The sequence below is a fragment of the Phragmites australis genome, chromosome 11 (assembly GCF_958298935.1).
Source record: "Phragmites australis chromosome 11, lpPhrAust1.1, whole genome shotgun sequence".
NCBI classification, from domain to species: Eukaryota; Viridiplantae; Streptophyta; class Magnoliopsida; order Poales; family Poaceae; genus Phragmites; species Phragmites australis.
The window spans coordinates 9,755,873-9,772,209 of NC_084931.1; the positions used below are offsets into that span (position 1 = coordinate 9,755,873).

Here is a 16,337-nt window from a genome sequence, read left to right on the forward strand (position 1 = left end):
TCATCATCACTTGCATCATTTGGCTTGATCTTATTCTTGTTTCCCTTGTCGGGATAAAGACAATCATATGACATGTGGCCATAGTTACCATAATTATAGCTCTTCTTTTTGCCTCCACCACCGGACTTGTCAAATTTCTTTGAGCGAAATTTGTTCTTCTTGGAATCATAGTTGTAGCCCTTCTTGCCCAACTTGGATATCATCATTATGGTTCTTCTCATGAGGAGGGAAATCTTGGTGTTGGTGTTGTCATCATCAATATCATCTTCATCACTTTCACTTGATGATGGAAGCTTCTTCTTCTTCTTCTTCTTGTCACCCATCTTGGCCTTGAGAGCAAGAATCTTCTTGGATGAAGACATTTTCACCTTCCTAACGGCATAGCTGGCAGTCATGTCATTGATGTCCCTTTCACGAAGAAGAGATATGATAATATTGTATTGCGGCTTGGAAAGCACCATCAAGATCCTACGAATAATGTCTCCTTGAGACAATTGAGTAAGTTCAAGATAATCTATTTCCACAACAAGTATATTCATGTAAGGATACATATCATTGCATAACTCATTGGAAAACATATTAAATTTATTAAGATTGTTTATTAGCATATGATATCTTTCCTCTCAGATTTTCCTTGAACCCTCATGAAGTTCACATAGGCCGGTCCAAATATTATGAGCAAAATCCTTTCTTCTTACTCTAGAGAAAACATCGTTACTAATTCCCTCAAAAATAGCATGTTTAGCCTTAGAATTTCATCTAACTTGTTGTTCAATAAAAGGTTGATCAAACCCAATGGAGGTGGCTAGCCAAACTTCGACATAAATAGCCTCAAGACTTTCCAATAGACAAAGTTCTTTCCCTCAAACTTTGGCACACTACCACCATTCCCGGGGGCCATTGCTCTAAGATATTAAGCCTATTACGAGAATGAGGCTCTGATACTAATTGAAATAATTGAATGGCCCAAGACGGGGGTGAATTGGGCTCTAATTAAAAACTACTTCTACCGAATTCTAGAACAATTAACAACCTTAGGCTAGATGGAAAGAAATGTAACTACATGATCAAGCAAGTGATCAAGCAAGCTAGAACACAAAGTAAATGCAAAATTTGAAATCTTGCAAGAATGTAAATACTCAAAGTAAATGCGGGAAAGTAAAGAGATGGACAAGGAGACACCGATTTTTTTCCTGAGCTATCGAGGAGTTGGCACTCCCCCCTAGTCCTCGTTGGAGCATCCACCAAGGATATCGCTTCCTCTTGAGCCACTAAGACTCAAGTGCTCCCTCATGATTGCCACTTCTTCATCTCTAGATTGACGAGCATCAAACCAAGTACATCGCTCATCTCGGGGCTCCCACAAGAATTCCAAGAGCTCACCAAGACACCTCCAATCATAAAAAAAACAGTTAGGTGTTGCCAATCACCAAGAGTAACAAGCCAATAGCTTCACTTGACCAAGATCAAGCCTAAACTATAGCTAGATGCACACTTGCTACTCTCTATACACTAATGATGTCCTTAATCTTCAATTAAGAACTTTGTAAATCATTCTAGTGCACTCTCTTGCTTTTTGATGACACAAACAGTATATAGGCTCCTCTAGGTTCACCATAGTGCTTAGTGAGCCAAAATGAGGGGGTATTTATAGGCTAGAGGTCCAAATTTAGTCATTACTCAACCACCCATGTTTCCTTTGAACACTAGATGATCCGGTGCACACCATCTCACACACACCGGACTATCCGGTGTGTACAATTTTCAAAGCACACACACTGTCAGTTGTCAGTAGCCGTTACTACTAAGAAATGCTTTGGCACTCCTGCTATCCACACACTAGATCATCCAGTGAGTAGCATCTCCGCTGTACCGAATGCAATTCATCTAGAAAATTCTCCGATGTTGCATCCCATTGAACACCAGACAATCCTGTGTATTTAACTCAATCTTCTGAGTATGTGCACAAGTCTTGTAAAATACTCCGGTGTTCTCTTCACTTTAACACCAGTCCTATAATAATGCTCTGGTGAGAGTAACTTGTTGATCACGGGACCTTCCAGTGTAATATCATCTCTGTGACCTGAGCCAAGAATGCTCCGGTGAGTTTAACTCATTGAACGCTGGACCATCTGGTGAGAACAATTTTTTTTGAGCTCATCCAATTCAAATTTTCTTGAGCTCTAACTTCTTGACATCTCAACCATGGGCTTCTCTGAGCTACCTAGTGCTAGAATTTCATATGTGCACATTTAACCAAGTCTAGACTCAACTATGTCAACCTACTACTCTTAGCCCCTCTTTATAGTATGGTCAAAATACTAAAAAAAGACGTATACTACTCTAAGTGTCCTTCACCTCCTTATGACACTTAGAACTAAAAGATCCTTAATCTTAATGATCATATCCTTTGATCATCCATAGAATCATCTTAGGGACCAAGAATACCCAATCATCATTGTGAACTAAATTTTTGATACCCTATAAAACAAACTTGTTAGTAATAATGATATAATGTCATTAATCACCGAAACACTTACCACTTACCTAGTGGTATAGATGCTACAAGACTAAGGCTTCCTTTAAAGATCAAAAAATTTATGTGGTACCTACATAAAGGTGTAATACTAACAAAAGACAATTTAATAAGAAGAAATTGACATGGGAATAAAAAATGTTGTTTTTTAGTTCAAACAAGACTATTCGGCATCTTTTCTTTGATTATAATTTTGCCAAGTTCACCTGAAGGATAGATCACATCACCTATAAATTACTACCCTTACTAGTGTATCTCACATGTTTGGTTCATGGTTAAATGATATAAATATGGTGCTAAGAAAACAAATTTTGGTGGGAGCCGTAGCCATCTGTTGGTCAATCTGGCTTAGCTGGAATGATATCATTTTTGACAAGGCCAATATATCATCTCCTATGCAAGTTATTTACAGGGCAACATACTGAATTTAATTCTGGGCATTACTTCAAAGGAGGAAGGAGGACCAGTAATCTATGAGGTCAAGATGTCATTAGTTAGAAATGACAACGATGGATATCTTCACCAAGTTCAGACGGAGGTTTAGCAATAGATTAAGTGTTTAAAATGAACATGTTTTACTTATTTGTTAAAGCTCCATTTTTCCCATGGCATTTGTTGCATATGTGGTAGATAGAGTCTACCTTTTTGGTTTGTTTTCTGTAATAATGATTAGCCGAATTCATCTTATCATGTCGAGGCTAGGATATTTTCATTAGCTTAATGAAATAAGACTCCCTTTATCTAAAAAAATGGTGTATTTGCGTTTCTAGGTCTGGCATAGAGACGAATGAAGATGCAAAATGATCGAAGTGGCAATCGGGTGGTCGTTGGATGCATTTGATGTAGCAATGGATCTAGAAACGCAAGACCATGTGGTGTGCACACACCTACTATCTAAGTCGTTGGAGTGCTTTGAGATTTGGACTTATGCAAAAAAGCTAGAAAACACCATACAAAAAGCCAAAAAAACACCATAAAAGCCGGAAAGTGTGGCCCTTTTTAGCACTTCTTTGGTTTGCTTTAAGATCCGTGTGCAAAAATATATAAACAGTATAAATAGTAGGTTTGTGCACTTCCCTTTGTAATGGATCGACGCAACATGAGGGACACCAGGAATGAATGGGTTCAACCATACTATGCGAATACAATGTGTTCCTGTGGCGCTGTTGACGACACGCCTTTGTCGTTCGCGCAAAATTAGAGGACACCGCACAGGCTTGCGTGGACGCATCGTCTCCATCAATCGGCCCCGGCCATGAGCCATGGACCACTAGGGGTTAATTTGGTGAAGAATGACTCGTGATGACAAATAAATACGACAATGTTGGTGACATGGGCTTCCACAGTGCTACCTCTTATCCAAATTTAAATTTATACTATTTTTTCATAAATATATAAGATCAGATTTCGTATGTTCCAGACTTCCAGTGTCACAAATTGCACGTTCACTTGTCCCATAGAAAATAGTATGCTAGGTGCATACTCTAACAATCTTTTGCGAAAAAACTTCACGTAACAAATCATGAACATCCTGGGCTTTCATGACTATCGAGATTTAAGTTGTTTGATCAGATCACTGAACTTCCATGGCGCAGTCATCTTCGTCCAGCTTAGTTGCTGACGGTAGAGTTCATGCACTCTTTACAAGAACTCAAGTTCTAGGAAGAAGAGGTGTTGTCGTTTGCATGCGTCGAAGCTCCTCTAATCTTATCTCTTCTTAGCATTCTCTCAGCGTACTTGACGATGTCAACGCCAGATGTGTTTCGTCCGCCAAATGCAGACTCCAGCTTGTCCAGGTCAATCATATCAGCCATAGTCTTCTGGCTCTCTGAATTGTTGGTGTAAACGAATTTCACTTTCTCTTTCATCCTTGGCTCGATGAAGTAATTGACGATCTACAAAAGCAGAGTTGGTAATATCAGGCAAGCATATTCCCTAAAAAGTTTATTAAGTCGATACAGAAATTGGGGATTGTTGATGTAGTCATGCATAAGTTCAAGGAAAGCACAACTCAAGGCTTTAATACTCCAAGCCCAATCTACACTGGAAGGCTGACAGATATTCTATTTGTTTGTGGTTGCCAAGCATATACGTACCGGTCCCCCATATATGACATTTTTGACGAGACAAAATTCCCGTTTCAGTTGTATTGTGGCAGGAAAGTATATGGAAGTAATTTTCATATAAATATAGTGCAATTTTCATGACCAAGCTATGTAATTCCGGACAAATTCAGAGATAGAAGTTCAGAATGTTTGACCACATATATTCCCAGAACTTCGGATCTTAGAAACAAGATTATATACTTAAAGTAATTGAATACCTTCCAAAAGGATTCAAATATCCTCGGTGGGTTGCAAAGAATTGCAACTGCTATCAACCCTGGATAATATCTCTGAATTACGTGCAGTGATTCACGGGTCTCCACCAATGGCGTATTTGATAGTGTCCAACCTCGGAAGTCAACTACACAAACAACATTTTCTTCTAGTGCGCCTTCTGAGCTCATGGCCAAAGTTTCCAGGTTGTACACTAGCTGTTTTAAACAGTTCTTTTCTGATGTTAAGCTCTGTTACACGAGTGAAGATTAGTAAATAATATGTACAAAACAAGTTTAAATTTGAGTTACATAGAAAATGTCAACTCGTAATGATCTATTTTACAGAGGAATTTCCCAACAGATGTCAGAATTACTACCAGAAAACAGAGTAAGACCGAATAAACCGAATGAGACATAAATGCTTTGGCATTATTTGTAGCTCAGATATTTCTGTTTTGTTCATTAGTTTCAGACAGAAAATTTCTTAGTTTTTTTTTAAAACGAAAACCACATTGATGCTAAAGAGTTGTTTTGGCTGTCAACATGATCTCTGAGATGTAACACTAATAACGAATTTTATTCTAAGATATTTGTAAAAACCGTACAACTCATAACATTGTAACATTATTTTTTATACAAATCGATCTATTCAGAACAATTTCATATAACCGATAATTTTTTTGGTCTTAGTAAAGATTGTTTGATAGCATGCAATCTGATTTGACTGGAAAGCATCGATGCCATCATTCCTGGGTTATTAAGGACAATAAGATTAATGATAGAGAGACATGGTGCATCCTATATATCCACTAAAGCTGACCTTTATTGACGGTATTAACACGAACACAGCTCTTCCATTGTTGTCGAGGTATTCGGGTATATACGCTCTCTTAACCTCGTTCTCCTTCTCAGCAATGTCTTCCTAACAAACGACAATTATTCGAAGCAGAAGCATTTTCTTTTAATCCAATGAATGAACAAATAGCACAAGATAGAAGGCTAAGTAAGATCAGATGTTTTCACTAACAAAGGTAGCCGATATGTATTACCCAACGAATTTTGTCTGGCTTGTACTGACGCCTCCACTTGACAGCTTCTTTCAGAGTCTTGGCTGCCTGCACCGGGCTCCAGTTCCTTGCGCGGAGGAAGCGGCGGATGGTGGAGTCCGACAGGAATCTCGGCATCTCCGACGGCAGGTCGCCGAGGAGCTCCCGGACCTCATTTATCTTCAGGTTCAGACCAACGTGATTGAGATGTGATTTTGGTTACAAAAGCACCGGTTGCAGAAAGCAAAAACTCGGATTGTTCATTGATCAATGCACCGCATCATTCTTGTACTTTGGCATGTGGCCGCTAATGAATTTTGCTCAAGACAATATGGTACACCTTTTCTGCCCCCATTTTACAACACATGTTCTACTATCGATGCAATACTATTTTGCTAAATCGTTCGCAAAAAAAAAAGTACTGCTTTGCTCAAGAAAATCTCCTATTTTCATCAATGGATAGTGTACTTAAACCACTGTATATGTTGTATAAAATGATTGCTGCAAAGTGTAAACGGCATATTTTGTCGTACCTTTTGCTGCTGTTCTTCTGAAGACATCGGTTTTTGCAGCGTTGGTTCGCTTCTCCTAGTCTTGAGCAGATAACTCATTTCTTCCGATCAGTTCTGCCGTCTGGGTTTCTGGCTAGCTGCAGGCATGAACTGAGAAACCAGTACTGACTTGCTCGATATATAGATTTTCTCAAGCATCATTTCCATGTACACGGCACTAGATCACAAGGATACGAGAAGATCGATCGAAGTATGGCAAGCGGGTAGCTGGTGGTGGTTGCATTCGCCATAATGGATATACGCAACACGGGAGCAATGAATACGTTCAACGCCTGTACACATGCTCCACCACTGAGCTGTTGACTACACGTTCGTGTCGGTTGCGCCAAGTTGAAGGACGCCGCACAGGCTTACTAGGACGTCTTCTCCTTCAAGCGTTCCTTATTGGACGTACTGGTGCAGTTGGCTGGTGCAAGTTAGAGAAGAGAGATAGATCTTCAGCTCACATGGACAACTAGGGGTTAATTTTCTCAAGAAAGATATTCGCGCTGGCACATAAATACGACAGTGTTGGTGGTATGGATTACCTCCCATCCAAACTTAATGTATATAATTTCTTGTAAGGATATAAATATATAAGTTTTAGTCGGTTAAGGTGCACAAACTATGGAGGTTTGCATCGACATTTCGAAACTTGTTCCTCCTCCCATTCATTTTGTTGTTCCTTTTCTTCAAAACCTTCCTCCATCGATCAACCCTTGCCCATGTGGTCAGGGGGGGGGGGGTGTGAAACTATTGTTCACCGGATAAAGGATACTACAGATCAAAAATGTCGATCGAAGTTAGAACATAGTTAGTCACGAGTTAGCAAATCGTGCTAAGTATCCATGGTACCTCTGGGACTTTGATAGGACAGGAGGAGAATGTCATTACTCGTCTAATTCATGATGATTGTACATATCTTCTGATTTCGATTAATATATCCTTTTCCATGGAAAAAAAACTTCCTTCATCGATCATCATCGCCCCCTTATATGCATCAAGCTGTTGCACCTTAAGACTTCATCTATGATTAGGTTTCTAAGAGATGATATTCTATTTGGGTTGATTAAAATAATGTTGTTTACAGTCAATGCGTATGAGTCTGTTGGGATATGTGTCGAATATGTTTATACTGGTCGGTTATAGATGGACTTGAGATGTAATTAGATTAGACTAGAAATAGAGTTTTAGACAAACTCCTATTTCTAGGCCTTTAAATAGAAGGCAACACCATTGTAACCGCGGATCAAGAGAAACAGAATATAGGGAATAGCATCTATAGTCATGCCCCGAGGATGTAGATAAGTTGGCCAAATCTCGTTAAAAAATATCGTGTCACGTATGTTGCCCTCGTTCTTGGTTTGTTGATTCTATTGACGTTTACACTAAAACCCTAACAAGTGGTACCAGAGCCATAGAGAAAGATCAAGAGAAGACGCGAGAAGATGTTCCACACTGTGCAAAGATTTGACGGTGCGGGGAAGGACATGGCACAAGGAGGAGCATAGCGGTGATCCAATTATTCGATTGGTGGATTGGGACACTTTGAGCGCGACGTCTCAAACCGTTTGATGAGCTGCATCAATAGGGATCTGTCCAAATATGAAGATCGGGTTGATGACCACTCGAGGCTGTTGTTCGATAGGGGTCAATCAGACATGATGGCCATGATCGATGATGAGGCTGGAAGATGTCACAGGTGCAGCGACTTTGACTCACAATTTGATCGACGAGCAGTCAAATCAGATCAGAGTAGCTGCTGTGTGTTTAAGGTGAAGCAGCGACCATGATGATAAAAGTCCTGGTAGACTTGGGTGATTGATGGAGGCATTGGAGGTTACCAGCTGCGTGGTACGGTGCTCGCGGATAGGAATCGATCAATTGCTGGTCGACACACATGCAGTACAGGTCCTTTTGAATCTGGTATGGCTGTTGACGGGCAAAAGTGGAAAAATAGACAATATACGCCGGCGTATTTATCAAAATAGACAATAAACTGACGTATTTGCAAATCTAGCATCTGTATTCAGCACTCAAATTCCGAAAACCCAATTTCGGTACCTCGAACACCGAAAAAAGGCCAGCCCCACTAATTTTCGGCACCTGAGGTGCCGAATACGGTACTATTTATCGTATAAAATAGTCCAAAAATTCAAAACGTTTTCAATGAGCAAACTAGAAATCACTAGCAACCCATTTTAATTGATTTGATAAAAAAGCCTAAGCCAATATTTAATTAAAATTCTCAAAATAAGCCAACATTTATATTCTCCAAACATTTTCATGTGATATCTCTTTGTAATGCTGTATTTATAATGCTCCATTTATAATGCATTTTTATCATTTCACATGATATTCTCTTTTTAATTCAATTTGAATAAAAATAATTCAACATGCACAAAACCTTGGTTCTCGTATTAATATGAAGCCTTTGTAATGCTCATATATATTTAGTTTTCATCATTTCATATTAATATTAAACCTTATTGGAAAAAATTCTGCAAAGTAATTTTGTAGTGAATTAACATTGAGAGGATAAAAATTCTAATAGCTCTGAAGAACAATTATCATATAACCCGGCATAGATGTTACATACGCTGATAAACATTACATTTGATATGAGGTTTTTCGCCGATGGTGAATGGACATTAACCATAAAGAGATGACGACAATAAATATTGGCATGTACGGTACGCCTAACAACTAACTTAATAGCGTGTCGCTGCTAAACCTAACATGCCTTAAGAAATAAAAATAGATGGGGTTACAAAAGATGGTCTCTATTGAATGCATCTGGGATATTTGTCCATCCACAGAGCATGGGGGCCCGAAGCCTTAGCGCGACAGGCCCTCTCCCGCTTCCTTTCCCTCTCATCCTCGCGAGCTTCAACGGCGGTGTGCTCCGCCGTTGCCTTCCTCATGCGCTCCTCCTCCTGACGCTTAAGCCGTAGTTCCTCCTGTTGTTACTCGTACTCCCAGTGTTCGTACGCTTCCCTCCTCCATTGCATGCTCATTTGGACCCACTGCTTCTAGTCGTCACTTTGCTCCATATCCAGCCATTCCATGAAGTCACAGAGAGGTGCAGGAGACTAGACAAATGAAAAAGATGAGAGATTAGTAAGATAGTGCATGAAATCATATGGAAAGTGCCACATGAGTGACGTATGTCTCTATACCGGTGAGTACTCGTACGTTCCATGTCGAGGTTTATCGTACTGGTAGTTGGCACATATGAAGAAGCGTAGACCATAGGTGTAGGAGATATCCTAGGACTCACAAAACCTACAAGGGTCACCACAGAAGCACATCGGCGATTTGATCTCCTGGGGGATGAAATCCCCTAATGTTTCATGGGTGGGTTTGGTGGAGTTGAGGAAGACATTGCAATTGAGAGAGCTATAACACCCTAATTTTTCCACTTTTGTAAATTTCTTAAAATTTGCTAGAGTTTAAATTGAGTTTAAACAATTGAAAAGGCAAAACCCTATTTTATATAAAAGAAAAACCAATTTGACATAGGATATATTTGAATATTGTGCATCCATGCTGTACTTAGGCATGTACGGTTTTTCTTTGAGTTGTGTAGGCTTTGTTTGAGCTGAATTTACTTCAAATTTGATTTTCAAATGAATTTAGAGTGATAAATCAAAAAGAAAAAAGTTAAAACCTAGCTGGGCTGCTCTCCCCTCCTTTCAGCCCAACCTCCCGTGTTGGCCCACTTTTTCTCCCGTTTCCGCCGCTCCTCTGGGCTGCGCGCTCGGCCCAGCCGACGTCCGCGCTGCGCTCCGCCAGAAGGCGCCCCCGCTCCGTTCGCTTTCTCACCGAGCCGCTGACCAGTGGGGCTTGCCTGTCCGACTTGTCGTCTCCAAAGAGGACTTCACCGCCGCAGCGCCATTCGAGTCCGATTTCGCTACCGATTTTGGAGTCCCTGGCCTCCCTGTGTTCTCCCGAGCCCCTATAAATAGGAGCCGCCTCTCCCCGATCTTCTCCCATCCCAAAAGTCATCGAGATCGAGCCCTAGTCGTCGGATTTGAAGCCAGCCGCGGCCGCCAAACTCACCGCCTCGGGTATTCTCTCCGTCGAGTCGCCTTGCGCCGTGGTTGTCCCAATCAAGGCACTGAGAAGTTCCACCATAGCCTTCTCAGCGCGTAGCCGTCCTCTTCTTCGTCGGTCGACTGCTGGAACCCCTCCACCGACGACCTCCCGTGCGCCGCTGACTCCCTCGCCGCCGCTAGACCTGTCCCGTGTCACGCCACCCGGGGTAAGACCTCAAATGGAACCCCTTTGCCCTCCTGGAACACCTCCGTCGCTCGTCGTCGATGTCCGAGGCTTGCGACGAGTTTATCCCTTCGCTCCGGCGAACCTCCGCCTCATCCCGAACCGACGCCGTTGTCTTGCCTCCCTCTGGCCGGCTCCCTTCTTCCCGAGTCATTGGATCCGAAACCAACCACCCAGATTAGATCTAACTTACGCCTTTAGCCAACCAACCAGAAGCTGCCACGTGTCTCACTTGATCGAGTCAGCACTTGTGCCATGTCAGCCGCCACATCATCACCACATCAACAAAAGTGCCTGTGTGTCATCGCTGTCACCGTTCCACATCAGCCAAAGTAGCCCAGTCAATATTTCAATAATTTCCAGTACAAAAATAATTCCAAAAATTCCAAGAAATAGCTCTTTTGCAATTAGACCCTTGAAATTTTCTGTAATCACTTAGAAGCCCCAGACTTTTTATAGATTAGTCCCTAGACTTTTCCATAATTACAATTAGGTCCCTCTATTTTTACAAAAAGATCCCTGGACTTTCTGTTTTACTCAAAATAAGCCCTTTTCTTTTTCAGATTAAACCCTAGAATTGTTTTAGCCCTAACGTTTTTGTCGTAGCTCCGTTTTAAGCGATTCTTGCGCCGTTAGATTCTTTTTCAATGCTCTTTCTTTCTAGATAGGTTTTATCTTATCTTTATTTTGTCTTGTGCTCTATTCTTAGTGTATCTTATTTGTATATTTGCCGGTATTTGTGCAATTAGTCGTCAACACCCCGGATCAATTTGAGGAACACCAAGACCAGGAGCAAGAATACACTGAGCAGCAGCAAGGAGAAGGCAAGTGTCCTTGATCATATTGAACCTATGTTTTTAAATGTTTTATTTTGTAAACTGCATGCAATGTCTGTCAATTTGATGGGTAGTCACCTGTGTTAGGATTTTTACCTAGATATTTTCTTATCATCCCTTGGAGCCTAAGGGGATAATGGTTAGGTGTCTTATTGGTAGAATTGCTTAGCCATGCTTTTGGGATGTTGGGAAGTATCATATACATGTTAAGTAGATAAATGCAAGGGTGATGATGAACTTGTTTTAGCAACATGGAACCCTAGGACTTGGGCAAATAGTTGATTTGATTATGGTGGTTTATGTGGTGGTCTTGTGGATACGTTCCAAGAAATTTATTGGTTAGATAATGGTGGTGGGCTTGTGGATACATTCCAAGCAGAGGTGTTAGGTTTTGTCGGTTATTTCCCTGTTGGATAGTCTGTGCCCAAGTATCACATATAAGGATCAGTTCGTGGAGCGACAACCCAAGAACTACCGTACCAAACACGAGGCCAATATAGGTAAGGCTTAGCATATTGATTAGACACCTGGCTGGCATTTGTTGGAGTACCAGGACCTAATAAATGGACTATGCTTTGTAGTGATCTCCTGGCGGCACACCACTGGCGTGTGTTAAGTGTTTTGCGAACACGGCAACATGAAAATCATGACTCGTGGCTAAAAGTTGGACAACCTTTGCAGAGTGTAAAATTGTTATAACAGCCGTGCTCACGGTTATGAGAGACTTGGATCCTCACATGATTAGATGGTTATGGTCATGGACTTGTTGGTACAGGAGGTACTGGATGGTGATGGTTTAGGGATGGTTAGTTGTTGGATGGTTTGGGAATAACTTTCATTTAACAAGTTCTTAATGATTTTCAATTACTTTACTGTTTCATTTACTCGCATTTACGCAAATATACCATGTGTTAGCCTATTCTTGATATAAGCCTGCATATTATTATTTTCCCACACTTGCTGAGTATTCTATGTGCTCACCCTTGCTATCTCCTACAAAACATATGCTGCTCAGTGGAAGATTTTGGAGATTTCCAAGACGACAACTTGGTGTTCTAGGAGCGTGTCTTCCGATCAGTGCCTATGGAGTGCTTGGTCGCCAAAGCTTTCATCCCGCTGCCGTCGTTTAGCTTTTAAAGTTGTTTAGGTGAAGTTTTTTGTAAGAAGTGAACGATTGTAAGTTAAAGTATTGCTTTTATTACTTCACCTATGACGTCCTTATGTGTGTTGAACTTCCTGGGCACACATAAGCTGCACTTGGTTTTATCCGTTAAAACTGGGTGTGACAAGAGCTGAGGAAGGACTAGTCTATCCATGGATTAGGGTGGGGTTATTTATGGTGGCTGGGGGCTGGTGCATGGATTGAGTGCATGGGCTTGGCTGGGGGCTGGAGCATAGGATTCCCTGTGAAAGCTAGAAAAGTTGTGGCACTGATGCTTTGTAAAGATTCCCTGCGAAAGCTGTTGCTTGTTGTGGTGAGTTCATTATGCAAAAGTTCAGCATGGATTCCCAGGAAAGCTGAGTCGTGTAATCACTTTGTGTCTATTGCATGACTCACAACAAAGGTGTTGTCATTTCTTAGATAAAGCTACGTCGTGTGGTCACTTCTTGTATAAAGATTGACTCACGATAGAGGAGTTGTCATTTCATGGTTAAAGCTGAGTCGTGCTGTCACTTCGTGTCTAAAGGGTGTCTCACGATAAAGGTGTTGTCATTTAATGCTTAAAGCTCTGTTGTGTGGTCACTTCATGTCTAAAGCCTGATTCAAGACAGAGATGTTGTGCTGGTGTCCTCTTATCACTAATGTTCATCCCTGAAGGTTGAGAATTTGTTGTAGTTGCCTGTGACTGCATAATTTTGCAAAACTGTTTGCTCGGAGAATAGATTTTTAGTGGGTGTGGAAGTAACATCTATCCTAGTTTAAGTATTCATCCTAAAGCAAGCAATCCTTGTGTGTTGAACGGTTCATACAATCACATGGTTCATGCTAGAGCTGCAATTACTCAATGATAAATGATATTTATAGAAAGTTGAGTATACATTTGATTGCATCTAATTTTGCAAAACAATGTAAAGAAAGAACATGTGGTACATGACGCATGGCTAGATTTACTTGGAGAGTAGATTCGAGTGGTTGAAATGTAACAATGCCTAAGAAATAACTACTAAATAAAGTTATGTCCCAAAATTATGTGACAGACATTAGATAAATTTACAACAACAATACAATGAATAAGATATAATGTGGCTGACTACTACATCATAGTGATTAGTACATGTGTCATAAAAAATTACAAGTACACCGAACAACAGCACTGCCTCCTCAACGACGACGATGACGCATGCATTCCCAAGGATTGTAAGCATCTGGCGGGTGTGTGGCCCTCATCCCAGCTGCCTGTGCTGGCCACTACCTCGTGTTCCCTTGCCCGTTGTCATCATCGTCTTGCCCTGATTGACCCCCACCGAACGTGTATCCAGACTCGCTAACTCGTCCCTTCATGTACTATGATGACGGATCCTCATACGGAAGTGTGGACGCTCCTAGAACGTGCTTCGATGGAGTCTGGTGTCCCAAAGGCTTGCCTTGCTAGTACCACTGTGAACCCCTAGGTGCATTGGGATATTGGGGGTACTGTTCGCTGAGAAGATCCGTGAAGCTTGCGGCCTGCATTGTAGTAGCCCAGTCAAATTCATGGGTACCGCTCCAGTTAGGCGTCTGCTGCATACAGTCAACGACGTCCTCATGATGCATCGAAGGTGCAGGCGGAGGTGTTATCATAGTATGAGGAGGTTGTATCCACTGGGGGGCCTGTGAACACAGTGTACACTGCTCGGGCTCAGGCGCCTACGTACACTCCTCGGTCTCAGCACCGGAACATGACACATGATGCTCTGAAACCGAAGGTGCCTCTCACGACTATGTGCGAACGGGTTCGGCACGGGCACTGGACAAGCACCTGCTGTGGGAGGCACGAGACGGGTCCATTTCTGGTACGTCATACCCCCTACAACGCGGGTTATAACCACATAGACCACATATAGCGGATAGGAAGTAGGACCCTCTCATCCTCATGTGCTCCCAAAGAGGGTTCCGATCCCTCCGCGTTGATGACCTGCTTGTTCCCCACAAGCTTGCTCTGCCTGCGAATGCATCGCGTATGCTTCTTCGATCTGTATAAGATGAGGGTCATGTTAGTAATATGGAGGTACCGCATCACCTACCACAACATGAAGAAGGTGGGCACGATTCTTGGGGAACGGTCTGGGGGCCGGCTGTACAAGTCTGCTGAGTAATGTGGCACGCGTGCGCGGATGGTACCATGAAAGGTACTCCCAGTAGGTGCCATCGTCATATTGTCCAGCAGGAACAACGACATCCACCGCAGCCGACTGCGTCCACCTCTGTATGTGCTCGGCATTCATGGATGCCTAGTCCCGCATGCCTCTGGCCCCCTATGCACTTCTCCTGTATGTGACATACATATTTATAATATATTAGCATTGATCACCTAAGATAGTAATGGTACCATACAATAACACACTTACTCGTGCGCCCGACCGGTGTCTCATGGGGGAGGTACTGGCACCACCTGTCGGTACCTAAACTGCCTCTGTACACGCTCAGGAGAATATACTTCTATGTTGTTCATATACAACAAGAAGCATATGGTCATCCATAAGCCTGAGTCATGCCAACAATATGATACGATGAGCCCACCAGTCGCAATTTCGGCCACTCGTGCCATACGCCATAGATCCCACTCCACGAGATGTGTGCTAAGGATGTCCAAATCAGTGATCAACCAGGAGTAGCTACCATGGTCTTGTTGCTGACTCCATATTAGCCTAGCATTCATCCACCGATACCCCATCGTAGGTCTCATGTCATCTGCAATGCCATCAGATAGGGACTGGATAGTAGCTCTTGGAAACCCAAGGCCGACAAACCAGAAGGTACTCCCAACTCCATAGCTGTAAGAGGTGTAGGCAGCCTATTACAGATCTTTTCTTCTTTGATCACTGCGTTGCATCACACAATCCTTTGTAGGTGGCAGCCAGCACAGCAGATCCCCAACTGTATGATGTCGGCTCATAAGGATGTGAAGCGAGCTGACTCGCTAACCATACAATATGGGGAATGACATAATCTCCTGTCGTGTTGCAGAACATGATGCCTCACAGCAGGACGTACAAGTACACCTCATAGTGCTGTATAACTGTAGCCTCATCCACATCTGGTGGGCATGGACCAAATTGTGGCAGCCCATGAATCCAGGACATGGAGAGGCCAACATCCTTCTTGTCATATGGCACACCAAACCTACAAGATGCAGAGGATCAATTAAGATTGAATAGCACTACAATATTTAAAGTGCAGTACATAAAAAATAATTACCTGCCCTCAACGTAACCCTTCCACTGTTCCTTCGCTGGTCGCGAAACTACTAACGGGGTGCCCCTGATTGGCAGTCCAATTAGCATGGCCACATCCCTCAATGTTATGGACATCTCACCAAAAGGAAAGTGGAATGTGTGCGTCTCAGGACACCACCAGTCGACGAGACCTGTGAGCAGTGGTTCCTCAATTGCCACCACCCGCCATGGGAGCTCCGGCCACCATGAGAGCGAAAGGTAGTAAGCCTACCTGTGTGAGTGGCTCATGGAATCGAGGGTCCAACTCCTTAATCGTGTGGACACTCCAGGCTCACAACGGAAGAAATTGCAAAAGGTATCCAATACATGTACTGAGTTAGTACAAATTAT

At 42.3% G+C, this 16,337-nt stretch overlaps 1 protein-coding gene across 1 annotated transcript; it reads right to left on the bottom strand.

The window, feature by feature from the left end:
• Positions 1-3,948: 3,948 nt before the first annotated feature.
• LOC133883887 (SEC14 cytosolic factor-like) lies at positions 3,949-6,672 on the bottom strand. The gene is made up of 5 exons (XM_062323275.1): positions 6,436-6,672; positions 5,906-6,082; positions 5,677-5,778; positions 4,860-5,105; positions 3,949-4,431 (listed from the first exon to the last, which is right to left on the bottom strand). Exons 1-5 carry the CDS (start codon positions 6,511-6,513, stop codon positions 4,195-4,197), a joined length of 840 nt encoding a protein of 279 aa, XP_062179259.1. The 5' UTR covers positions 6,514-6,672; the 3' UTR covers positions 3,949-4,194.
• Between the last annotated feature and the right edge of the window lie 9,665 nt (positions 6,673-16,337).

Coding starts and splice junctions, on each gene's coding strand:
- LOC133883887 (XM_062323275.1), bottom strand. CDS start 6,513: ATGAGTTATCTGCTCAAGACTAGGAGAAGCGAACCAACGCTGCAAAAA. Junction 6,083..6,435: donor CAGAAGAACAGCAGCAAAAG/GTACGACAAAAT, acceptor CTGAACCTGAAG/ATAAATGAGGTCCGGGAGCT. Junction 5,106..5,676: donor TGTTAATACCGTCAATAAAG/GTCAGCTTTAGT, acceptor CTCGTGTAACAG/AGCTTAACATCAGAAAAGAA.